The sequence below is a fragment of the Chamaea fasciata genome, unplaced genomic scaffold, assembly GCF_029207755.1.
Source record: "Chamaea fasciata isolate MVZ Bird 193981 ecotype frontalis unplaced genomic scaffold, bChaFas1.0.hap1 SCAF_13, whole genome shotgun sequence".
In the NCBI taxonomy this organism is placed as follows: Eukaryota; Metazoa; Chordata; class Aves; order Passeriformes; family Sylviidae; genus Chamaea; species Chamaea fasciata.
In genome coordinates this window covers 4,155,597-4,182,992 of record NW_027094098.1, presented here as the reverse complement: position 1 = coordinate 4,182,992, position 27,396 = coordinate 4,155,597, and the positions used below count along the sequence as shown (strand labels likewise).

Genomic DNA, 27,396 nt, shown 5'->3' with positions numbered 1-27,396 from the left:
CCACAGGGTTTTCTGCACAAATATTTCACTGAAATGAACTTCACATTTGGGGGAAAAGAGGTCAGTGCCTTTATTAGTGGTTAGTAAAGGGGTGTGGACACGAGAAAAGTATCTTTGGTGAGATTTAGGAGAGCCTCGTTCACCTTCACACTGCTGCTGAACACCTCCAGGGTTGTGGGGAATCTCTACAGGTAATTCCCAGCAGAAACTGGCACCACAGGGAGGAAGCAAAGCTGGTCGAAAATTAAATAACTGAATGAATTTGAGGAAAACAAAAAACAACCCCCCAGAGCAATGATACTCCCCAGTCTCATTGAACACAAAGGCTTGAACCCCGGCAGTAAATCAGAGAGTGCTGGAATTTGGGCACAGGTGCAGGAAGTGGAAGGTGCAATGGATAAATTCTTAGAATTGTCCCTGCTCCAGTTTTAGCTAATTAAGATTAATTCAATCACTTCCCTGAAATAATTGAGGAGCCAGCAGAGGCCGTGGACCATTTGCAAGGGGCCAATTACAAATTTTCACCCAGTTTGATAATGGGAGTGGGACAAGCATGGCCAGAGTGGGAGTCCTGGTGCCCTTCAGTTTGTTGGAAGAGCTGAAATGGAATCAGCTGAAATGCCTTTCACAATTGTTACAATTTCTTCCTAAATTTCTTCCTGCCCTCGGAGCAAGATGATCTCTGCTTGATGTTCCACTCACAGATTTTTAGCTCTGCAAGATGAGTGATTTGTAATGTGGAGATCTTTCTTGTGGCACACAAGTCAGAAATTGTGTATTTGATGAAGTAGAGGTCAGAATTTCATGACAAGAAAAGTCTCTGTAGGTCATTTTAGTCTGTTCATTTGGCTGCCATGTAAATAAATGAAAGAAATAAAGCCCCAAATCTTTTCAATTACTCCAAATTTTTTTTTCTCACCCCTGGTGAAACAACAAGTTACAGGAGCTTGTGGCATGATGGCAAAATTCTTTCTCTATTTATCCACTGTCCTGAGCAAACATTAGGACAATACTTGTAAATGATATAGCCAATGCTCTGAAAAATAGTTTGAGTTTTTTATTATCCTACTGTCTGTTCCAAGACAGAGAGACAACACTGTAACTCACCTGTAAAGGATATTTTACAAACTGTTTGCTCTGAAAATTCCTCCTGGCTCTAGTGAAAGCGCAGAGGGCAAACAAAGCTCTGAAATGTGTGCACAAGGTGTGAGAGAAGGGGGCTAAACCTGGGTTTAATTCATGGCTCTGGTCCTTCAGGGCAGCCTGAGCTCTGCCCAATATCTGCTTTGAGTGAGATTGCAAAGGATCCAAGCCACGCTGACGGGTTTGCCCCAGATTGTGTCAACAAATAAACCACAGAATTTTGATTTTGTGGTCATTAAACAGAAAGCACTTTACACTGAAGTGTAAAATCTAGAAGATGAACACGTATTTTCAACACCTGAAAAGTTGGGAGCTAAAATATTTGACAGTTGTGGCACTATTTTAAATTTCATTTCTGCCATAAAAGTTGATAAATACTTTAAGCGTTAAATCCTTTCAGCTCTGTGGTCATTGATTCAATTAAAGGAGCTGAAATTATCCTGTTGTGTTGAGACTTATAAAAGAAATGTCAAGAACCTTTTACAGGAAACTAAACAGGCGAAGCATTCCGGAAGAAATACAGAATAAGTGGTAAGATTTTTCAAAAGGATGAGACATTGACTTCATGATAAAAATTGGGCAGTTCAGAGACTCAAAGCACAATTTCAGAGGAAAATTTTAATATTTTGACTTCAAATAATTGACTGGCAACCTCAGAAACAGCACAGAGAGGAGGAAGCTCTGTTTACCTTTCTAAGGGCACTTGAATATGGGAAACTAGAGAAGTGGAAAGCATTTATTGATGTAGGAAAAACACCCCAAAGCTCCTCGAGCCCTTTTGTTATCCTTAATTAGAGGAGTTTTCAGAGGAATTTTTTTAAAACAAAACTTGTCATTTTTAACTCACCTCAAGCTGGCTAAACAGAAAGGTGGATTTGGGTTGGATATTGGAGGGAAATTCATAATTAGGAGAGTGGGGAGGCACTGGCACAGGGAATCTGTGGCTGCTCCATCCCTGGCAGTGCCCAGGGCCAGGCTGGACAGGAATTGGATCCACCTGGGATAGGGGAAGGTGTCCCTGCCCATGGCTGCTGTGGCACTGGGTGATTTTTGAGGTCCCTTCCGACCAATTAAAGGTTGGAAGATTTTTGAGGTCCTTTACAAGCAAATAAAATAAATAAAATAAATAAGTAGGATTTTGTATAAGTTTTGAAAAGATATAAGCAGCAGCACAACCACAGCCGTTCTAAACAGGAAGAGTAACCCAGAAAGGCAGAGTTCTGGGAGGTATTTTCCTGATTTCTGAACCTTCAAGGCATATTCTTCAAATTTTCTCTGTCTTGGAAAACCTTGGCTAAAATGGGAATTAGGCCATAAAAATGGGTATCTGGTGTGTCAATGTCAAATCAAAATTTTCCTATTTACCTGACCTGAAATGGGAATTAGACCATAAAAATAGATATCTGGTGCGTTAATGTTAAATCAAAATTTTCCAACTTCAGTGGTTTGTAATAAGACTAAGGAACACATAAAGAGAAATAAAGGAAATAATGTGGGAATTATTGTGGCTGTTAAAAAGTGTCACTCTGCCCTTATCCAAACAGTTCTTTGCGCAGTGGAACCAAGTCCCTTGGTTTCCTATGGATATGTCTTTTCGGAATTCTTCTTTTGGATTTTTTGATTTTTTTTTTTTTTTTACAAGTTGAGCTCAAATTGTTGCTCTTTCAGTGGTGACACCAACAACCATTTCAGCCCTTTGTATTCAAACTCCTCCACATTTTTAGTCAGCTCTGGCTGAAAAAAAGCCAAGAGTTTCCAAAGCCCTTGGGATGAAGAGAAAGAGCCCAACAAAGACACGACAGGAAACTGAATATTAGAAGCTTTTTTTCTTTCCAGTGACATTATCAACTGAAAATTTATTTTTTAATGGGCATTATATGAATCAATCTGTTAAACAAACATTAGAACGTGTTCCAAAATTTGAAGTATTCCGCATACCTTTGGGATGTGCTGGCCAACTTCTGGAGCCACTGAAATCCAGGACTTCTGGGAAGTTCCTCATTTCAGAATGGGTCTGGATCTGAGTATTTCACTCCAGGGAACTGGAAGCACCAGAAATCCCACAGGGAAACATTTCCCTTTTGGTAAATCAATCATGGCTTCCAGAGCAGAAGGCATCTAAACATTTCCACTTCAGTCTCAACTACTTTGTCAATCTTTTGAATTTGCTTCCTCTGTATCTGAACCGCGAGCTGTTATTGAAAAATTGTTTCAAATCATCAATTCATAGAGCCTGAAACTTTTCCAAGAGAATAAAAAAGCAGTTTGTGGCCTCTGGGAGAGTAAATTCCAGGGTTAATTTATAACTAAAGCAAATGTATCTATAAAAAGAAGAAAAGCTCCATAAGAAATATGTTAACAAATGACAAGAAAAAAAAAAAAAGAGGCTTGATAAAAGATATCAGGACTTGTTTGGCACCAGTGATTTTATGACTGAGGAATTCAATTATAGGTGTGTTGGGAGTAGCAAATCACAATCCTTTAAATTACTAATGGGAGACAAAGCTCTTTATCATGGCCTGAATGTGTTCACATGAAATGTTCAGTCCTGCCCTCCGCAAATAAACTTTTAGTACTTACACCGTGCATCTGCACTGTGTCACCGCCATAAAAAAAGATCCTCAATGTCTGTTGAATCACTCTTCAAACACTGCTGGATTAGAAATGATGTTATCCATCAGATCCCTTCCTGTAGGCATGGAGTGTTCAGCTGGCCATTTTCTTCCCCCTGCTGTGTTGTTATTAGTATCATTATTTCTCTGGAGCGGTGGTGGATGTGTTGGCAGGAGGGTTCAGGCCGTGTCACATCTCTCCCCGGCGTTATCGGCGCGGGTTTGTTTGCTCTCTTGTTGGACACACGAGTGTCGCAGAGGTCCTGGGCTGGTCGTGCTGAGAATGACTTTGGACTTGCCCAGGAGAGGCAGATTAGGCCGGGATCAATTGCAGATTAAGCCCTGCCTAGAGCCTGACACCGTGGGAAGGCTCTGTCTGATCCCGGCTGTGGGGAGCCCGTATCTCTTACCCTGCCCGTATCTCTCGTATCTCTCGTCAGCCGTGGAAGGAGGAGGAAGGGCTGCTGCTGGAAATGCAAATTTCACTCGTGGGGAGATCCCCGTGCTCAGAGCTGGGGCAGGGACACGCAGAGCATCTGTTCTGAGAGTTCCAGGACTGGGCATGGCTCCTGGAGAGCCGCAGACACGGAAACTCGTAAAGGCGGCGGGGCTGATGTAAGGTCCCTTTGAATCTTGGTTTTGTTGGTTTTGACACTGCCATGCTCCAAATCCTCCCTTTTCACTGGGGCATCCCTGCAGGAATGCTTCATGCACACTGCCCACCCCAAACTGTTCAGCCAGCCAGTGATACAAAGAGTAATTCGCTTTATTTCATCATCACTTCCTTTTCTCCTTTTGGCACGTGTAGAGCTGACAAAAAACGTTGTTTGCCTAGCAAGGGTTCAAGGCATAAAACTTTCACCCTGAATACCCAAAAAGCAAAATATGTCATTATTTTTGGTCATCTCTTTATTGGCCAAACGGCTTTACTCCTAGTGAGAGAATTATTCTCTCCTAAATAAGAGCTTATCAACATTTGTTGGTTTTTACCATCTTCAGCATTTGAAAATCTTAAAATATAAGCAACATCATTCAGATTCTAATTATTTAACTAATTGTCTTTGTTGGTTTCATTGACATAGAGGCAAAAAGACTAAGAAGTGTTGTCTTAGTCTATTAAAAATTATACATAATATGTAATATACATTATACATAATATATAATAAGTATTTAACCACTGGCATTGGTAGCTGGTAATCAGCCCATAGCACTAATTTTGAGAATTAATTTTACAACCTCCTGCTTTTAGTTCAGGTTTATGAAATCCCAGGGAAGTGTGTGATTTTTTGAGACAGAACCTATGTTGTGAAGAGGAAAAAGCAGCTCTGTAGAGACGAATATTCCACAAAGGAATAGGAATGTATTCCAGAAAGCCAGTGCTGCCCTGGTGCTCTGGATGCAAGTCCACAGGCCTTAAAACTCCTCGCAGTTTACTCTCAGATGGCAGCGGAGGGAAAAAAAAAAAACCAACAAAAAACCAGTGAAAGATTCAGGGCAATACCTTTATTAAAATTCTGGGGGTTTTTGGTTAATTCCCTCTCAGCCTCCAGGAATGCACAGGATGTCTGTCAAGCCCACGGGCTTGTCCATGCTGCAGAAATGTATGAATTTGTCTCCATACAGAGCTGCCATTGCCTTTTCCTTATCTGTGAAGGAAACACAGCAACTCCCACTGGGGAAATTTCATCTTAACTCCATCCTAAAATAAAAAAAAATCAAGGGAAAGGTCATATCCTAATAAGCTGTGCAAATCTAAATTCCCAGGGAGCTTCAAAATGACATTGTATGACTAGGGCATTAACAATTTTTCCAGCGTGTATTTTTGAACCGCTTACAACAGTGGTTTTAAGATCCCAGAACAAATAGTAGAAGCAAGACACAACGGGCAAGATGCGAGATGCGGCTGAGCGCTGTGATTCACAGCACGCGGCCCATTGATGATCCAGGGGAGCTGACAGACACAGTGGGCTTGGCGACTTTCTCTGCTTCCATTGAGATGGAAATCTCCGCGAGGGGAGCTTTTTATCGCTCACCCCATGCGATGTCAGGATCCACAGTTTGCAGTTTTCCCGTGGCCTCAGCTTGCAGAGCAGCGATCCCCTGGGATTGCCCGAGGAAAGAAGAGGTTCTGTGTGGTACCTGCACGGTCTGGATGTCTGTGTTGGGGAAGATTCTGGATTGTTGTGGTCAGATCTGAACCCAGGAGGCCCAGCACTCCTGTTCAAAACAGGTGCTGCCATTGCTGTCCTGCAAAAAGGAAATTTGGCGGACTGGTGGAAATTTTACAGCCAGGTTCAACGGAGCCAGTATTTGTCTTCAAATTATCTTGTCTGACTCAGTGGCAGTGTATAGAGAAAGCTGTAAAAAAATAATCCCTTGTTCTGGAATGAACCAGGTCCAGTACCAGATTTCACCAGAAAGAGTTCAGAAATCAGAATTCGACCAATTTCTGACTGTATTAGTGTACTAGGGTGACCAGCTAAAGGCTAAACCAACACAATTAGTTCTGTGCACCACGCCGCAGAGGTTTCAGCAGCCCATCCCTTGTGCTGGGAAGGTGTGCCATGAGGTTAACACTGACTGCTTGGAGCCCAGTGAAAACCAGTCTGCTTCACAAATATTCTGGTGTCTAGCCTGATTTGTGATGCTGCATTGACAGCAGAAAGCAAAGGTGAGAGCTCAACAGCAGGCTCTAAATTCACAAACTCTGCCAGTCTGAGTGGAATGGAATCGGATCATTTCTGATTTCCATCCTGGACACGGCCCTCCACGCCAAGCACCTCATTGCTGGTGAAGAGCCACCAAAGCTGCTGCCAAATAATTCCTCAGTTTGTGCAGGAATAAGGTTTAGAGCAGATGTTCTCACCTTTGTTAGCAAAGGGGACAGGAGGGGAAGGGGGTGGGAAGCACTCAGCTGCTAGAGACCCCTTCTGATCCCATGGATTGGAGATGATCCCAAAGTTTCCAGGGGAAGTTTTGCATCAGGAGTGTCCTACCCTGATATTCAGTGCTCTGTACACTCCAGCTCACTGGATGGAATCCAGATACCCCTTCACAATTTGCTTTTTGGTGATATTCTCTGTAGTACTTGAATGTGATTCTTTTTAAACACAGTCGGATCTTTAAAGAGATTGACCATTAGCATATAGAAATTTGTGACTATTGAGATTTTTTTAGCATCTCAAGAAAACTGAGAACAGTAAAAAGTGCCAGGAGCTCACCCTCAGCCTCCGTCAGAGCCACATGTTCAGCTGTTCACACGCCTGCTCGAGGGGTTACAAAAAGTCACAGCAACCACTTTTAGTTCCTCACACCAAACTTGCTGGCCTAGAAAAGGAATCTCCTCAAAAGGAAAATGGATTCATTTCATTTTCATTCAGGAATATTTTTTTGCAAAGTTAACTGTTCTGGCCCAATTGAAGATAAATTGCTGATTTCAAAATAAACCAGTCCAGTTATCGAATATCCCAGAGTCTGTGGGCAAAATTGTCAGTGTGTGCTTTGTGGTTTGTGTGTGAGAATGGCATGTGTATTTAGACTGAAGAAATAGAATTACACATAATTATTCAAAACAGCACTTCTCAGGAATTTAATTAAAACAGTTTACAGTAGAAAAAAAAAAAAGGCAAGAAATTCCCTATCAATGTTATCAATCTTAGCATTTAACTCTACATTTTTGGCTTGAACTGTGGTATATCCTTATATTTATCCCAACATGAAGCTGAAGGCTTTGCCGTCAGCTGCCCTCTCAGATTCCTTGCAGAAGAAATTCCTACAGCAATTTAAATATAGCAAAACCCAAGACGATGACAAGAACACATGACAGAGAAGGGAACTGAAATTTTCTCAATCTCTTTCTTCCTCTCCTTTTAGTGCTGTTAAAACTTACCACAGCTGCTTTGCTGGTACCACTATTGTTAATGTTGCATAACCCTATAATTATTAATCTTTCTGAAACACTGTTAGAGCTCTGATTATACACTTCTCAAGTGAAAGCAGCTAATGCTGTCAAAGACAGGATGGCAGCTCAGACTTTTTACTGAGAGCAGGTGAGTTTCCATGAGCTGGGATCCCTGTGGACAGATCTCATATCCAGAGTTCCAGAGGGTTCCAGATCCATGGGAGCAGAGGTGCCTGGGGCACACTGAGATGTCCTGACACTCCACTCTCTTTCCACAACACAGAGTGCCGGGGGCTTTCCTCCTTCAGCCAAGCATTGGTAGAGTCTTTCCAGCTGCAAACAAATCTCCAAAAATGACCATTTTTTTTTAGGATTTAGCTGTTAAAAATAGCAGAATTGTAAAATTGGACATAAATAGCTTTGTCCTGAGCTGTTCTTAGCCGTGGATCCTCCGCTTTCTGTCTGTGTCCTCAGATGATGTCACTTTAACTCTTGAACAGTCCCTGTCAAAAATAGCAAGTGCAGTTTTTGAACAGAATGATGGGGACAGTGACAGTGGCCCTGTGAGTGTCACCTACCATGTGCTGACGCTGTGGGTTGAAGGTCACCAATATTAAGAAGAATAACATCACGCACACTTTTTTTTTTTAAACAAAACCAGTAACAAAAGCCATGGAATTCTGTTTATTATTGGCAGGCACAGATATTTAAACACATTTTTAAATATGAATGTAAACAGCCCCTGCTTTGGGGGTGAGGGACACTTAGAGGAGTGACAGGCAGCTCACAAGTATGGAATCATTTTCCACACCTTGGCAGGTGAAAAAATTTGTTCTTTCATGGGCAAAGCAAGGCAATTTCCACGGGGTTATTGGGAAAATTTTACTTCCAAATAGACAGGTTGACAAAAGTAGGAACAAATCCTATCAGGCATGTTCTTAGGATATTAATAACACAGGGAAAGAATAACCCAACAGAAAATAAGATCAAAGAAATCTCTTCCTTTTAGTTTTCAGACACATTATAAAAATCCAAACCATGCCAGATACCTTATTAGAAAATCCAGCAGGTTTTTGAAGCTGTAACAAAGTCAGGACTTTGTAGAATTTCACATTAATGTATCATTATGCAGGTTATATTTAAGTTCTTTTTGAAGTGCATTAATGATTTTGAAATTAAATAAAAGATGAAATCGTGTTCTTTCCCCACAAATATTTTGTCTTTTTTATTGTTATAAAAGGGCTGCAGGGGAATATTCATCTTTTAGTTCAGGTTCAGACAGCATTTCCCCATTGTGCTTGCAGTAAGTTACTCCTGTGTTCTGAAGAGAATTTTATCTTGGGGTTTTGTTCCCTTGAAAAGTACATTTGGAAACGAATTCCGTATTTCCATCAATTCTGTGCTGTGAGGGGTGGGTGGCAGGAGGATTCAAGTCCCCTTCTTGAATTATCGCCTAAAGTTGATCTGATGATCCCCTTTCTGAGCCATGGATTGTGGTGTTTGCTTTTTGAATGGTAAAGGGAGTTGAGTTTATCAGTTTCAGATGGCAGGAAGGAAAATTACATCCCTGAAAATAATTTAATTTGCCCAATGCATAAAGGGACATTCAGGACTACTTGGAGTTAGTTAGGGACGCTGCTGGCCCATAAAATTACAATATTAACCCACTTTATTTAGTTCAGAACTCCAGATAAAACAGTTCTGCTCTGGGGCTTTCTGGTATCATTATTTCACAGCAACTCAGACCCTGGGTGCTGGATCTGAGGCTGTTTGGGTTTTTTTTTCCTCTGGTCAGTAGTTACCATAGCTTTAAGTACCAGTTTGCACAAAGCTTTTCTGAAGTATGTCAAGCAGGAAGATCCTACTGAAATTCTTTTTTTTTTTTTTTTCCTGAAAGTTAGAAATCCAGTAGCACAAAAGAAGGTATGTTGGTGCTAACTTAATTCCCAGTTTTTATAGTGGATGCTTTAGTATTCTTTCTCCCAGCTTGGTATTATTTAGTTGAACACAGGCTTAAAATTAGTATTTATAAAAACAATTCTCAATGCTTAATTTCCTTCAGAAATTTCCCACCTCATTTTCTCCTGGAATAAAATGTTGATCACAATATGATTTAATACAGTATATTTTATGTGGAGCCTCCCCAAAAAAGGAAGAATGGGGAAGATTCTCTTGAAGCTTTTAGTCCTACAGAAGACTCACAAGTGAAACTGCTCAAGGTAACTTCAATTTAGAGCAGAATTCCCCATGGGGAGTTCTTGCTGTGCATTAAATACTCCCCAAGAGTGTTGCAATTGCAGTTACAACAGCTCACCCTCCCAGCCTGAAATCACCTTGACTCCAGGATAGCTCAAAAGCTCCCTGGAAAAAAAATGAATATTTAGAAAGATGGAGCCCAGGAGAGGCAGAGAACATTGATCTAAAGCTGTGATAAGCGCCCAGCAGTATTGAGAGCAATCATTCTGGGATCACATGTGAAAACATGTCAACATGTCTCAGCTGGGAGTTTTTTGGAGGGTCAAAAGTACAGGAGTCAGGTGACAAGGGATTGCTGAAAAGTGGCTGAGCAGGTTGGATGCTTTGCAGTTCGTACAGTTGAGGAGGTTAATTTTATTTTTTTTTAAAGATGAAAGAGATCCATTTGGGCAACAGATGATGGGGGTACAAAAGTTCACGTGTTTTTATTATTGCATTATTTAGTTGGGTACTTGGTGCAGGGTAGGAAGCCTGCTCTTGGATATAATCAATTTGGGGGGGTCCCTTTTACTTTCCTGGTGTTTATCTTGTCAGAATAATGTAGGGACATCACCTCTGGTTTTCCTCTCCAAGCTTAGGAAGTTCTGCTTGAAGAATTTCAGCCCCTAATGAAAATACCCTTCAATAGCTGTGTGTAAATTCTCCACAATATCTGAGGATCCCCAATAAATTAAAAATAAACCAATCCAGTTTTCAAATATCCCAGAGTCTATGGGCAAAACTGCAGTGTGTGATCTGTGGTTTGTGTGAGATGATGAATTTGGGGGCCAGCTAAAAGAGGAGAAAGGTGAATGTTCAGCCCTCTTTGGTATTTTTTAATCCGCTTTCTCAGAATTTTGCTGTGTTTGAATTACCTTGACATCACAGTGGCTGTAGAGGCACAGAGAGCATTTCTACTTATTTATAAATATAGATCTTTATAAAGATTTAGCATATTTTATACTGGCATGTACCAGAAATTCTATCTAATTCTGTATAGGAAATTGTATTTGCTGTCTTACTGAGCTCTGTGTATTTAATGCAGAAATAGTGTTTATGTTCATGAATGAGTTTTGCAACATGGTGCTTTTTCACTTTTACAACTTGGGGATTGTCCAACAGATCCAAACATTTTGCCAAAACCCAGCACTTAGTCAAATCGTGTGGGCCCTGCATCCAGTCTTGCTGTATTCCAATCCATTTTGCATTTTTAGTGCTGGGAAGATGAGAATGGGATGGAAACGACTCATCCCGATAGGAGGGAAGGATCTTTATGGATTATTTGCAGCGTGTTTGACTGCCAGGAAAAACTTCAAAAGTGGGATTTAATTCAAGGAATCAGTTTAAATTCATTTGGCTTTTTTTTTTTTCCCTCCCTCCTCCTCCTCCTCCTCCTCTTCCTGTGGGAGTATTCAGTATTCTGCCATGGCAGGGAACTGCATTTAGGATATTAATGAGTGTATTTCACCCCGCTGCAGTTGTGTGCCTTATTAGCTCATCTCTTGGAAACAATACTGAAGTTTACTGTCTTGTGAACATTAAAAAGCACTGACATGACAGAGTCTGAGGAGGGAGGAAAAATCCCAGGCTTCTTACCAACAGTATTCTGCATCCCTAAATTCCCTGCTACCACCACATGGATTGAGAAAACTCGCTGTGGTTATTTCAGTATTAAAATGACAAAAAAATTCTTCAGGACTAGTATCAAATTTGTTGCATCTATGATGTTTTAGAAGATTACCTGCATGTAACATTTCTTATTAAAGTTATTGACATTTCACAAACAAATATAAACTTCATGTTCTGAACTCCATAATGGAGTACAACTATTTAAAATCCCGTGCTAAATTGATACCTCAGCTGTTAATTATTGGCTAAAGCAGCATTTCAAAAGAATGGAGTCTCTTATTAATTTATTGAACTGCATCAAGACACGCTGATAATGACCTAATGAAACCAGATAAGCAGTGGAGCAGGAGATTGTCCTGTAAAGAGCTGTGCTGCTCACACAGGTCTGTGCTCTGCCACACCACCTGAAATCCTGGAAAATCTCACACAGGCTTAGGGAGCCACGGAGGAACTGGCAAATTTTCATACAACACACCATGTGTGAGCACAGGATAAGTTCAATAAATGTTTTTGTGCTTGAAATTTTCATACAACACACCACGTCTGAGCACAGGATAAACTCAGTAAATGTTTTTGTGCTTGAAATTTTCATACAACACACCATGTGTGAGCACAGGATAAACTCAGTAAATGTTTTTGTGCTGTGTTTGAAGGCTTCAGACAGAGCTGTTCCCTACTGAAGCATCAGCAGGCTCCTGGCTGACAGTGCCACTGGGACTTTGTGGTGCTGGGAGTTTATTTTATTAACTCTGGGCACAGCCCTGCCACTGAAGCAGTCGTTTCACACAGGAAATCGGGTGTTTTATGAGACCCTCATTTCTTCTGGATGTGCATTACGACACACATTGATTTATCTCTGTGCATGAGATATAAATGAATAACAAATCTTAGCTAAAGAAGATTAGCTAAGATTTCTTAGCAATGGAGTTTTTTAAAGTGCTTAACTTCAGGCAGGTGTTTTGATGCCATTAACATGAATTCAATATTCAAAATGAGTGTTTTGCTTAATTTTGAGCCAAACACTGAATTTCTGTCGAAGCCGGAAAACTTTCTGTTGACTTCAGATTTGACACCTGAAAGTGCAGTCACAAATTCTGCAGACGAAACTTCTGAATGGGTCACTTGCTCTTAAAATACTTTCAATGGCATTTTGGAACTCTGTTAATTTCTTGTAGCCGGTAAAGCTTTTGCTAGACCCGGCAATACAAAGCCTGCCCAGTACAAATAAATGCCAATTATTAAAGCATGTTGAGCCTGGGAGCCAAGCACAGCCCTGAGAATGTTATCAATTGAATTGTGTGGTGCTGTTCCAGCTGACAAGGCTCTGCTATCTTGTGTCCCACACGGCGTTTTGGGGGGATATTTTGGAATCAATGACTTCCTTCAGCCTGGGGAGGCACCTCCAGGGCTGGAGCAGACCTTCCCCTCAGCTCCCTGCCAAAGGGGGCAAAGGGCTCTCCCAAGAAGTCAGCTCTGGCTGATTACAAAATCCAAAGTGATTCATTGCCTGTCTATCAGGATCCTATTTTAAATCACAATGATTCATAGAGAGCAACGCCCACATTTTATATAATGAGGTCGTTTTACAATGCTGCCAGCACAAGTCAGGGACGTGCTGTTTGTTTCTGCTTCCCTCAAATCCCTCAAAACCAACAGGAGGCACATTTCTGTTCCACCAAGGCACATTGTAAGTGCCCATTCGTGCCCCTCCAGAGGTTTATTCTGATTTTATATTACCGGATTATATTATTTTATTATTTACATTATTTATAATTTTATTTATATTATTTTATTATTCTTATCTTATATTTCCAGATGATACCTTATTTTTCAGATTTTTAATGCTTCTGGAGGTGTGTATATATATATATTTTTTTTTTAACAAAGAAACAAAATAATAATAATTTCTATTTTGAAGAGTGGGAGAGACTTTTAAGATCTTTTTGAACCAAAGGCATTGGAAGAGAAGTCTTTCAGCAGGATTACTTTTAGCTTCAGCCCATGGTTCCTCACAAAGCACGACTGGAAGTGGGAAAGTGCAGTTTCCCTGCTCAGGGGTTTCTAGGAACAGTTTGAGAATCCTTTCCCACAAACTTTGAATCTGATTTAACAGAAATTATCTCATCTCGCTGTTCTGCCAGTGCTGTGACTGCAGTAGAGCACTTCTATTTCTCTTGTAGTCAGTTTTTACCACCAGGAGCCCAGCTCTGTCACTCCCAGAAATTTGTAGTGAAGTTCTCCATGGTTTTGAAGTGCTGTTCCTTTTACATCTGACCCACCTGCCTGTGAGTTTGTCAGATCTATAAATCAGTGTTTCTTATACAGAAATTTCCCCTTTTCCAATATTCTCACTTTCTATTTAAGCCACTTGAGCACAGCCTTGCCATCAGTTGCTTTCATCCCCTGGAATGACCTGAACTTTCATGGATCTCTCTCCAGTATCAGAATGTAACAAACCCTACATTAACAAATGAAAATAGGATGGGAGGATTTGTAGCGTATCTGAGTAGCCCGTGGCATTTTTCAACTTGTTTCTCATTTGCAATTACATTTACAAGGGTTTGTGTTGCTGCAAGGGTATAAAATGCTGCTGTTCCAAGCAGTCCAGGCCATTTGGTGTGAATTCCATAGAACAGAAAATATATTTCACACTAAACAGCTCTATTATTCCCTGAATGGGCTTTTCTTCCTTGTTTTCATTAACAACTGCCTCTTAAACATTGTGGTAAGTTTTATGGACTGTGCTTTTAGTGAGCACAGCTTGTAGTTATAACTCAGCCATAGGAATCAAATACATTCCCTACTGATTTATGAGTTGCCTTTTTGTTTTTTTCGGCCTTTCCAAGTGTTTGGGTTTATACAGCTTCTCCTGGCGTTTTACTGTGCAGCCTCGCGGAGAGGATGGATGGGTTTCCCCCCTCTTTTACCTTTTATTTGGCTTTTTGAAGGATGTGGTTGTCACCCTCACCCCACTGGGATTTCTGAGCCATCCAGCACTGGTCAGACTGGGAGGTGGGACAGAAAGGAGCATCCCCCAGCTGTGTCTGAAGGTGGTTTTGGGTTTGCTGGCACACCTTCAACATTCCACTCAGCCCCAGGTCGCTGCTTTTCCTTCTTGCTCTCAGGATTTGGGCCCTGTGCTGGTTCTGCAGGTTGGGACAGTGGGTGGGAGAGGAGCCTTTCCTCAGCTCCTGCCCCTCCTACTCACTGATTAACCCTTGAGCTGGGCTCACCAACGCTTGTGCCCTGGCCTGGCAAATCCATTTGGTCCGGAATCTTCCCCTTGTTTTATTCCTTAAAAACACAGAGGGTTTTCTCCCTTCTTTCCAGAGTATATTCTCCATGCGGCATCCTTTTGGGGATTTTCATGTTAATTGGGACATGTTAATTTTCATGTTAATTAATGGACATGTTGAATTTTTGGGGCCATTTCTAGATGGCTTCAGAGCTGGACCTGAGGAAGGGAGAAGAAAATATCATCTCTAGTCTTGAAGTGCTTTTAAAGCCATCTATGTTTAAAAATGCTGTGATCCATCATTTGTGAACTCATCTTTTCACTGAGTTATTTTTTATCACGGAGCTGTTTTGACAATGAATATCTGCTGGAGACACTGGGCATTTTCTTTGTTTTCACAGCTAAATTTTGGCATTCAACATTTGCTGCAGACACTAGGTATTCTCTTTGTTTTCACAGCTAAATTGAGGCGTGGGGAGCTTTACTTTACAGTTCTTTAATTGGAATAAACCCATAAAAATTTTGCTTCTTCCACCCTGTGGTGAGGTCTCTTTTCATTCCTGTAAGTGTTTTGGATAAATTCCTCCTTGGAAAGGAAATTCCGGGGTCTGGTGAGGCAGTGGTGCCCCCAGGAGTGGGTCTGGCAGGGGGAGCGACACCATGGCTTAAAAAACCCTTTGAATTTACCATCAAAAATTTCACAATACTCATTCTCTCAGTAGCCTGGACCCTTTCCCCACATCCACAGTGGTTTCTAATGTTTAATTTGTTTGGGAAATGCTTTGGATAACTATTTTAATCCCATCAATATTACTGTTCAGTGGGCTTGTTCATCATCACATCATTGAAACATTTTCGGCCCTGAATTCTGACAATGTTTTGAGTGTGTGCCTGGATTTAAAAAAAATATACAACAACAACAACAATAACAAACTTTATATCTGTCCTTTTAAACAACAAAAATTCTTTTAAAGAATTTTTTAAAGGATTTTTTTTTTTAAAGCGAGGCTTTATAGGTTTTTTGCTGTTCCTTTGCTTTTCCTGCTGCAGTTGGCAGAGCACTGATTTTGTCAAACACAGAATCGGGGGCATCAGCCACCGAGGCTCTTTTCCCGTCCTTCTTTTTTTTTTTTTTTTCTTGTTTGTTTGTTTAGGAGCATCGCTGGCTGTGCCAGCAGAGTTCTTGGAAAGAGGTTTTGGGTTGTTTTTTTTTTTTTTTTTAGTTACGTTGTGCTCCCTCTGCTGACTCTGCAGCAACAGGACACGGAGAGGTTCAGGTCCTGTGCCGGGAAACGGGGGGATAATCGGGAATCTGCCAGCCGGGAATGCTTGAAACAACAACAGAAAACAGCTTTGAGTCATTGTTCGAGAGACAAAAAAAAAATTCACAGAGTTTGGTTAAACCAAAAAGTATTTATCTCTGTTTTATACAAACGTTGTCTGTTGGATAAAGTCCATTATAGTGGCAGTAGCTATTAGTGAAAAATCGATAATTTTCATTCTTGAGGCAGGTATCTCCTGAAGATTTAAAGCTTAGAGCTCCACTGTGCTCTGGTATAAGCAGAAATATTAAAAATCTGTGGAGTAATCCCACACCTGCTGGAGAGGGGTGATGTTTTGTGGAGAGCACAGAGAATGGAGGGCAGGGAGGGGAGATAATGTTCTTGCACTGGAGAAATAGAGAACTGGGACAAAAATCTGAGGGTTTGTTTTTTGGGGGTTTTTTTACCAGGAAAAAGCAAATGCAGTAAGATGTGATTTTCCTCTCAATAGCCTGAAATGCAATGATCCCTCACATCTGAGGGACCTGAGAGCTGCACTGATAAAATGCAGCCGTGAGCTGCTCCACCATTGCCACCCAGAATTTCTGTGTCAGAGGCAGGGAGAGAACTGAGCTATTGCAAGGGGAATGCCACGGGGTTATCACAATGAACTGATCTAATTAATAATTATTAATAACAATGCATAATAATTCATTACAATTAATAAGCAATAATTTAAAGGGCCTGCTCCCTTTTTATAGCCCTTCTGTAGCCTTCCCCTCTCAAAGCTCAGTGCAGGGCTTTATCTCAGTGCATGTGGTGCCATCATTTAGGGGAAATCGGTTTTTGCAAAGCACACAGAAAATGTGTTGTTATTCTTCCAAACAGATGAATAAATTGAATCTCTGGGGGATCAAGCTTCCCCTTCACCATCTCTAAGTTTTTTCCTAAAAGCTGAGAAAGATTGTGTGATTTTCACCCACTGATGTAGGACATTATTTCACAGAGGGTCTGAGCTGCCTTAATGAAATTAATTGGCAGAAGTCCCATTAAGTTCTGCAGGACTTGCGTATGAGTTTACTTGACAAACTCTGACACATTTATACACGGGAGGAAATCCAATCTGTTCCATGGAATTTGTTTTCATTAAGAAAAACCCCACAGCATTATTTAGCTCACCTATCAATTTGTCCATATTTCTACCTGCCCGTGTCACGTTGTTGATTTTAATAATGTTGCCTTGATTTTAATAATGTTTCAAAGCTGAGAGGCTTCACCTCTTCATTTTTCTCCTCTTATTTTCTGTAACTCCTGTCAGTTGGGATGTTCTGGTTGCTTCATTAAATACCTGTAGGGTCATATTTTGGTAGTTTTGTCTGGAAAGAGCGAGTCTAGAATGCAGCACAACAGGCCCTTCAGGTTACCTGAGCACAGGTAGTGTTTATGGTAAAGAGCAGCTCGTGTTCCAGGATGTTTTTCATACCATGGCAATCTCCTCTGGCAGATTTTATTTTTTCCAGGTAGGAGAAATGCAGGGAATAACTGTCTGAGGAACTGGAGAGCAGATCAATCAGGGGATGGGGTGATTAATGTGAGGAGATTTCTGCCTATCAGCAGCAGAATAACCAAGGGTGGCTGTGCCGGGTGAGTTCAGTGCCTTGGGTTCCTCCACATAACCCTGAGCAGTTCCACGGGAGATGAAACAGAGTGAAGGCACTTAGGAAGCCCCATATCTCAGAATTAAATGTGATCTCAGCAGCTTTATCTCTTTCACTCCTGCTCCTTTGGAGGATTCAATGTCCAAGCTCCTCCATCTGACTTCCCCAATAACACCTCTGCTGCTGTTCTGCACAGCCTCTTGCTGGCTGAGGTGGAGTTTTGCACACCAAAATCTCCTAAATCAGAGAAATGCTTACAGATCTATTACCTGGAGGTCACACAAGCAGCTGTGAGTTATAAAAGCTACATACTATAGCTATATTATATTTTATATACTATACTAAATATATATATATATACACACACATATACACTGTATTCTCTAGTCTGTTCATTGGACTTATCCACTGGATTTTTTTTTTAAATCTTGGTTGTTGTTCTTTTTTGGTTCTTTTAAAGCCCTGAGAAGACTACAATTAGTTATTTTGCGGGTTTTTTTTCCAGAGGGAAATGTTGTCGTTCCTCTTTCCTGGAGAGGGAAAAAGATGAAGTACACAGCAAAAATCAGGCTACATGCAAAATAGGAGTGTTTGTAAAATATAACCATTAAACATAGGAACAGTCTTCACATTTTGGTTTTCAATAATGCAAGAATAAAAATAGCGTGGAAAATGCTTCCTTCATTTTAATATCTCTAATATAAATTCATCTGAAAATTGAAATGAATTGTTTCTACTGTAACAGGAAATTTTGTTAAATTGAACTAGATACCCATCATTTGCTTAGATCATATGTGAAGATTGGAACTTTAAGGCTGTAACAAGATGCTCTGTGTTTTATACCCCAAACCTGAGCAAACCTGGAAATTCTCATCCTTCAGGAATGCTTATGAGCAATATTACTCTGGGATCCTGACAGTCACGGGATGTTAACCTCTGGAAGGGGTGGAGTTTATAGGCTTTTGACTAAAGATTTGTAAATGGCTGCTGGCTCAATAATCAGACTTTATTACCTTACAGCAGAAATTGGAGTAGGAAAGGGCAGAATTACTCTGTGACTTGCAGCAGCTGATAGGTACAGCCACAATTCCCTGGTTTTCTCTTCTGTGGAATCTTGGCATTTGTGGTTCCTCTGCTCTCAGCTTATAGAGCATGTGTGTGATTTGGACAGACACAGAGAAAAAAAAAAAAAAAACAATTAGTAAGGGAAAACCAGCAGGCATGAAACCAAATCCCTTCTATTCAGTGATGCTTGAAACAACAGGTTACTCGTTAATTATTTAATTTAATTTTGTTTATTCTAAAACATAATAAAAACATAAACCATCACCATTCTAGGCTAGAAATACTTCTACCCTGAAACCACTCTGGCATTTTTTGGTAGACTTTGCTGAAATGATTTGGCTGTGCTGACTGGGAACCAAGATTTCTAATAAGGAATTCCTACAAGCTCTTAGATTTTGGAGCTTTGTGCACGCCAAGCCAGACCTCTGGACTCACCTGCTTGCCTGAGTTTTTCTGAGCTGTGAGATTCCTGTACTTGGGGAAATTCATGCACACTCTGGGTTGTAATGATGCAGGAGTTTCGCAGATCTACTCATCAGCAACTTCTCCAGAATATCCCGAATCCAGCTTATCTTTTGTTTTTCCTAACTTGCATCCTAGTCAATGTAAATTGCTTCTAACCCTTGGCTAAAACCTTAACTCTTTAAAATCATGATTCAATCCCAGCCACAGGCTGAGGGCAGTGAAATCCAGCCCAGCTCTCACTTGCTGTTCAGCTCACAGGGGTTTTCAAACTGAAGCTTTTTAACTTGGAAAGACTAAGTGATGAGGTCTCGAGATTGGGAGAATATTTTTTGATGGAGAATGCAGGAAAACTGTTGATTTTTCAGGGAGCTCATCTCTCCTCAGTGCGTTGTCCTTGCCTTTAGGCAGGTGCTGAAGCTCTCCAGGTGCTGCCCCAGAGCCGGGAGGTGTCTGTGCCAGGGCAGCTGTGGGTATGAGTCCTCCTGCCTTTTGATAATTTGGTTTCCCAGTTATTCCTTGTCCACACAGCAGCCTGGGAGTTCCTGGGATGAACGTGGGCTCCAACTGGGAATGTGCCTGTAGCCATCCTTCACCCTTGAGGCAGAGCTCCAGCAGAAAGTCTTAACCCTTGATGGCACTTGCTTAAAGCAATATAAACCGATTTAAAACGTCTCTTGGATTTTGTATTTTTCTAAAGAAAACGTCTGCTCGTTACAAGAAATGGGCTCTGAAGAAGGAGTCTGTTCTGGTCTATTGTTTCACTGGGAAATCTGTTTCGGGAAGACTCCTCCCAGTGTTGATGGCCAGGGATTTGCACTTTGTGCTCACAGAACATGTCAGAGAAGCTCCCGACTTGGAAGGGACCCACATGGATCATGTGTCCGGCCCTTGATCCTGCACAGCCACCCCACCAATCCCACCCTGGGCATTCCTGGAGCTCTGGCAGCTTCGGGGCTGTGCCCATTCCCTGGGGAGCCTGGGCAGAGCTCTTGGCTTGAGCCCTAGACTTCGAACTTGACAATTTAGGAGATAACACACAACACCAAGGTACCCTGACAAGCTGTCATGTATTTCCCCAGGGATTTGTCACCTGTGGCAATTAGAAATCCTGTTGTTTCCTCACTTTCACTAAGGAGAACATCCTTAATGTCCCATCCAGTGGGCTCAGGGGGTGGCTGGGGTGCAGCAGCTCCTCTTTGTTCCTGCTGCAGTGAGCATCTCCCCTCTCACATTTCAGAATTGAAAAGATCCCTCTCAGCCTTTGTTGTCCAACTCAGGCTGAAGAACTGGAGGGTTGTGCTGGGAGTCCTAAAAGTGGGAAGAATGCTGGTGGCATTCCTGAGGGAAGGCAAAGAGAAATGCAACCATTTCTAGGCACTGGGATTTCAGCAGAGCTGGTCACAGCTTCACTCACCTGTCAAAAACAGCGTGAGCTCCAAATTCTAGAGCACCTCTGTTCCAGTATCTTCATTTTGCAACAGCTCTTTTGGCTCTGTGACAGAGCAGTTTTGATTCAACGCAGATCAAATCAAACTTTCTGTTATCTGGAGGTTAAAGGCCACTCACTTGATTGGGTCTAAAGTCCAAATTAAACAGCCAAAGTGTCCAAGCTATTTTAGCTCTGAAACATCTCTTCTATTTTTAGGGTAGAATGTTCTTTTTATAAATCGTGGAAAATTAAACCCAGACACTGGTTATAAAATGGCCTTTGCACTTGCTGTAACTCACAAACTTTTTCATGGTTGAAATCTGTCTAAATCAAGAATTTTGGTTCACTTGCTGTAACTGACAAACTTTTCCATAGTTGAAATATGTCTAACTAAAGGATTTTGGTTCAGCTATCTGTCAGGAGAGGACTTGGAAAAACATTTCTTGTCTCAATCTAAATTCACTCAGTTTGCAGAAGATTTTTTTGCAGACAGAATTTTCTTATTTGTTTACTGCCTTCAAGGTTTGCGTGGATATATATGGAATTTGAAAAGTCATAACTTACATTTCCTTGGGTTCAAGACTGGGATGAAACTTTTTGGCCAACTCGGATGAGCACAGTTTTCAAATATTTCTGGTTGTTTGGAGGAAAACCACCACTATTTAATACCAGCTACTTTGGGGTTTTTTTCCTTAATATGAAAATCTTTGAGATTTTCAGGCCCTTGGGAAGAATGGTGCTTAGAAATTGCAAAAATGTGAATTATTTGTGGAAGGCTCTTGATTTTGTTGATGTGCATGCTATGGAGAGGTGGAGTTAATGTTTTCATCTCAAGCCTGTGAAGATGGGACACTCGGACCTCAGCTTGGGGCTGAACAAATTGGAGATAAAGTCCTTCTCCAAATGTCTTTTTCTTGTTGTTTGCAGGGGTTACAATGGTTGACACAGAAATGCCGTTTTGGCCCATGAATTTTGGAATCAGCCCCGTGGATCTGTCAGCCATGGACGAGCACACGCACTCCTTTGACATCAAGCCCTTCACCACCGTGGACTTCTCCAGCATTTCCTCCCCGCACTACGAAGATCTTCCCCTTGCCAGAGCTGAGCAGTCAGGCCTGGATTATAAATATGATATCAAACTCCAGGATTGCCAAAGTAAGCTTTGCCTCTTCTGAAGGGTTTCCCTCATGTCCACGTCCCCTCCATTCCCTGGAACACGTGCGAGCGGCAAATTTGGGGTTAGAATTCATAGATTTGGAATTCAGATCTCCTGTGCCAGCAGGGATCACCTTGCAGGGCAGAGAGAAAAAAGGAAATCCCCATTGCAGACCTTCCCCTTGCCACAGCAGCAGCTGGAGTTTAGGAAAGGTGTCCTAAAGTATCCAAAATTACATTTTGTTAGACACATGAAGCCCCCCATTGTCTCCTGTACCTCGTGTGCAGCTTGAAGCTCAGTGCCCACCATGCCGAATAAACACCCTGAATATTGAAGAATGCCCAGCATAGAGAGAGCATTTGAATTATTAATATGTGCAGCTTTTAAATTCCAGCCAGCCTCCGAAGGGGATGGAGTAGAAACATCGGCTCCACCTGAGCCACAGCAGTGCTACAACTCTGTCACAGCTCCTGGATTATTTACTCGCTGTGAAACATGCTGCTCTCTCACAATTCACACTGACAAAATGACACTAAATCCTCCTTTTAGGAAAGGAAGTGGCCTACTCCTAAATAAATTGTCGCTGCATTCCTGCTCAGGGTTGGAATGTGAGGTTTTGTCCTCTTTTGAGGATCTGCTTCTGCTTGGATGTGACCTCACTTTTACTTGTAGTAATCTGTGCAAGAGCTCTTTCGGGGAATTGTTGCTGGGGAAATTGGCGGTATTTAATTTTGGCGGTGTATCTCTGCACTACTACTGCAATAAATGAATGGACATTTTTCCAGGTGGTCATTTATTTTTCTTTTGTATAATTAGAAATATTCATAACACTTTAATGCCAAGTAGTTTTAAAGAGTGCAGCAGAGTTTAAATGCCATAAATCCTCATCTAAACTCTAGATGATTTCTTCCCAGTTTATATAGGAATAAATCTTTCTAGTTTGTATAGTATTACCAATCTGGAAAAATAAAAATATTCACCTTCGTTAATGCTCTCTTACATCACGTAATGCAACACTCAAATGTCACAGCTCTCTCTATGATCAGTGATGATCGATTTAAAGACATATTTGCTTGTTTGAGCTCGTTAAATATTAGAAATTGCTCTCTCAATTAGAAACTTTCAGAAGAGAACATTTATCTCTAAACTGCACCCAAGTTCAACAGTTTTCCCCAGGAGAGAGCTAAATCTCTTGAAATGTCCACTACTATATATATATATATATATATATATATATATATATATATATCAATTGAATAATATATTAGTCAATATATAGCTCTATTAGACACTTGAATATGTTTTAAAGTAGATTAGACACTCCAGCCCATCTCCTGTAGGATTTTTCAACACCTTAAAGGAATAAACCAGGTAGAGACTGAGTAAAGCCTGAGTTCTCCATACATGTACTGAAATACATTAACACAAATAAAACTGAATTAATACAGATATTACTACAAATAAAACTGAAATGCATAAATACAAATGTACTGCAATAAATACAAATGTACTGAAATACATTAATTTTTAATATCCCTTTCTTTAAACCATCTCACACCACAGAGCTGAAAGCTGGATCTGCATTGCACTTTCTCCATCAGGATCTGCCCCTTCCAGCTTTTCCAGCCCCTGAAATGCAGCTGCAGCTCCTTTTGCAGCCTTTGCCTGCTGCTGGCTTTGCTGTGCAGCAAATCCCAACATCCCAACAACCCTGGGATGCCTCGAGGTTATTACTCGCTGCTTCCTCCATGAATCCATAAATCTAGAATAATTTATTCTATGAAAAAATAAATCCTATGTCTATGAAATTGTAAGATAGGAGGGCTTGATTCGCAACGCTCCTTGTTGTTAATGAATTGTTCTATTTAAAATATACTTTATAATGAGGCTATAAATTTAGAATTTTATTAACCCTAAAATACATTTGAGTCCTGATCAGCTATTCTTTTGATGGGATGGAGTCTCCTGCCAGTGGGATTCCAGGTTCTGAACCTGCTTGTGCAAACCTCAGCTCTCAGGGGCAGCCCCACAACAGAACCATTCCCCGCCGGTGGTCAGGGTAATTTAATATACAGGACACCCGAGTGACTGTGAAAAATCAGAGTTTATCACTTCACTCTTCCCACAGGTGCCATCAAGATGGAGCCTCCCTCCCCACCCTACTTCTCAGAGAAGGTGCAGCTGTACAACAAACCTCACGAGGAGGCGACCAACTCGCTGATGGCCATCGAGTGCCGCGTGTGCGGGGACAAAGCCTCCGGCTTCCACTACGGCGTGCACGCCTGCGAGGGCTGCAAGGTGAGCTCCCAAAACAGCATCCCCCCTCAACATTTCACACCTTTTTCATCTCAATAATCACTTGGTTAAATCACATTTTTGAGCATTTAAAAAAAAATATCAATTTCTTTACATCAGTTTTCCCAGTGTTTTTCTTATTCATCAATTCAAATTTTTAGTGCGGGGGGCACGCCTTCAAGGGCTGCACGGTGAGCTCCCAAAAAAGAATCTCCCTCAACATTTCACAGTATTTTCATCTAAATAACCACTTTTTACAATCATTCTTTTACACTTTTTTGTTTTGTTTTGTTTTTTTTTAAGTCAATTTCTTTATGTCAGTTTCCCCCATTTTTTTCTTATCAATGTATTCAAATTTTTAGTGCAGGGCACACTAAAATGCTGCAAGGTGAGCTGCCAGAAGAGCATCTCCCTGAACATTTGACATCATTTTCATCTAAATAATCACTTGGTAAAATCACACTTTTGGGCTTTTTTTTTTTTTTTTAAAGTCAGTTTCTTTACGTCAATTTTTTTACATCAATCTCTTTACATCGTTTTTCCCGTGTATAAGTTACAGCTTAAAAAGCAGGAGGTGTTTAAAACCTAGCTTGCTTTTTTCTTGTTGCTTTCCTCAACGTTTGGCATCATGTTCATCTGAATAACCACTTGGTAAAATCACACTTTTGTGCTATTAAAAAAAAAGAAAAAAGTCAATTTCTTTAAGTCAATTTTCCCTGCATATAATTTATGGCTTAATAAACAGGTAACGCCTGCTTGCTTTTTTGGCTAACTTTTTATAAAAAAAAAAAACAAACCTAGCTTGCTTTTTTTCTTGTTGGTGTTATTGATTTATTCGAATTTTTTTGTGGATTTTTTCTCCTTCTTTTCCATCATGCAAGCAGATTTCATTCCTGCTGCCTTGAAGGTCATGTGCAAAAAATCCGAATTTTTAGAACGCAGCCAGAGCAAACTCATGCCCACAACCAAAACTTTGAGCAATTAAAATTCAGGCTCTGTTCTTGTCATTAATTCGAGATTCTTTACCCATTTCACACATTTTAGGTGACCGCAGAGAAGTCTGATGGTCTTGAGGAATGTGCTTTCTGCTTTGAAACCCCACAGATTTTTTAATGCCAGTGATATTTAGGGTTTATGACATGCAAAGGACAAATGAACGGTGTAAAAAATTGCAGTCCTCAAGAATGAGAGAAGAAATGTCAGAGAATCAAATCATTAATAATTCATTGAGTTCAAAGAGAAACATTAATGTGAAATTCCCATCTTCTCCATCTTCAGCATCTTGAGGAAAATAACTAAAAGGAAAGAACCAATCCAGAGCTTAAATAAAATTCTTAACAGTGAATTAGGAACACACACAAAGCAATAAGTACAAAGTATATTATTTAAATTACAGTTAATTATAGAAATAAAAGTTGGCATTATGCTTTTACTGTTATTATTCCCTGTGAGGAAAAAATAATTTTTACAAGGACAAAGGAGTGATAACTCTAGATGAACTTTTTTAATTAATTATGACTGATCAAAAAAAAAGCGTCTTCAAACTGTCAAAAGTGAAATAACCCAGAACCATTTTCATTTACTAGAAATTGAACTGCTGTGGGCAGAATTTTTGGTTTGCCATTGTTTACAACCAATTTTCTACATCGGTAGCGAACTTTAAATTTTGAAAATGTCATGTTTGGTTGGTAATAATTGTCCCACGAGCAGTGGGACAAACGGAGCTTTGCTTCCTTTGGAGTTGTGCTCTTAAATTACATCCCTAATGTCCTTTAAACCCCAACGATCCCCTAAAGCTTCTCCAGCTTCTGGAGAATTTTATCCCTCTGTCAAACTGAAACAACAGATTAGAGCAGCCCAGGAGAAGAGAGGAGGTAACAGGAGCTTGGCTTCCTTTGGAAATCCACCTGGCAGGTGTTCTGGATGGGTGGAGAAGGGCCAGGATGGCCCTGGCAGTTTCCGGCATCCTTTTCCATGTTGTTTTTTTTTCTTTCTTTCTTTCTCCTGCAGGGCTTTTTTCGAAGAACAATCAGGTTAAAGCTAATTTACGACAGATGCGACCTGAACTGCCGGATCCATAAGAAAAGCAGGAATAAATGTCAGTACTGCAGGTTTCAGAAGTGCCTGGCCGTTGGAATGTCACACAATGGTGAGTGCACGTGGAGTTTCAAGTTTCCATCTGGAAAACAGCACGCAACATCAACACAACCGCTGAACGTGCTGCTGGAATGCCCACATCTCCAGCTTAGAAATAGGTGTCAGAGAGATTGCCCTGGCTTTAGGAGCCTCTCAATGATTTGAGATGGCGTTAAGGCCAAAATCAGATAGGTGGAGATTTGCTTTCCTTGCTTTATTCTATAATGTGACATGAGTTGGTTTTACTCTCCATCATTCCTGCTCATTGGTGGTTCCTCTTGAATACATTCCTTATGTAATTGCTGTTTCTTCCTGAACGTATTCCTCATGTTTACTGCTATTTTGCACTTCACTCTCCTCTTTTCTGACCAGACCCTTTTGCCTGCTGGAGCTCAAGATGCCTTTCCTGGAAGCCAAAAACTTAATTCTGAAATATGGATTAGAGAATCTGAAGCTCTGTGAATAACGGCAGCTTGAATTTGCTGCACAGGTCACTTACCAAGGGCTGTTGGCATCACTGAGTTAGCACTTCTCGTCCTGAAACACAACAGAATTGAAATGAAAATATTCATTTTCATGAATTGTACGCTTCTAAAAATCCCTGTCCTCCTCCTTCCTGGGACACCCACATCTGTGGTTGTCTTCTTTACCATAAATAATGGCATGAAGAATATCACAATGCTGCTCGAGAAGAAAATCCCTCTGAACTTTAAAATTAACAGAGCAATTCATGTGGAAATAGTTCAGAATGTTTGGGCAGAAGGGACATAATGAAGATTCTTTCTTGCCTTGCTTTGGCAAAGCCGAGTAAAAACAGGAATTAAATGTCATAACACAGAGACTTATGTAATTCTAAGGGTAAAGAATTGCAAACATGACTGGGAAAATAATTTCTCTGTGGTTTTTTTAGAACTTTCATTATTTTCAATATAAAAAATGAGTGTGCTGTCCCCAAGAGGAAAGCTGGACTGTGGTTTGCAAAGTTAATACATGCACTGAATATAAATTGGTCTGGGAAATGTTTTGCTAATACAAAATACTGTTTTCAAATTCCTGGGATGCAACAGTAACACTTAAAAATAAATCTAATTTTGAAATGCTACTGTGGGTATTTTCATAGTAATTCAGGAGGGTTTTTTATTATTATTATTTTCAAGGTGCATGCCAAATTCTCC

At 40.7% G+C, this 27,396-nt stretch overlaps 1 protein-coding gene across 3 annotated transcripts in view; it reads left to right on the top strand.

Moving 5' to 3' along the window:
- Positions 1-27,396, top strand: part of PPARG (peroxisome proliferator activated receptor gamma) — a 53,158-nt gene that overhangs the window by 10,738 nt on the left and 15,024 nt on the right. For all 3 annotated transcript variants that reach the window (XM_066195570.1, XM_066195568.1, XM_066195569.1), the window contains exons 2-4: positions 21,562-21,789; positions 23,919-24,088; positions 26,096-26,234. In XM_066195570.1, the coding sequence (XP_066051667.1) occupies positions 21,570-21,789; positions 23,919-24,088; positions 26,096-26,234 (529 nt within the window). In that variant the 5' untranslated portion in view covers positions 21,562-21,569. The remainder of the gene's footprint in view (positions 1-21,561; positions 21,790-23,918; positions 24,089-26,095; positions 26,235-27,396) is intronic.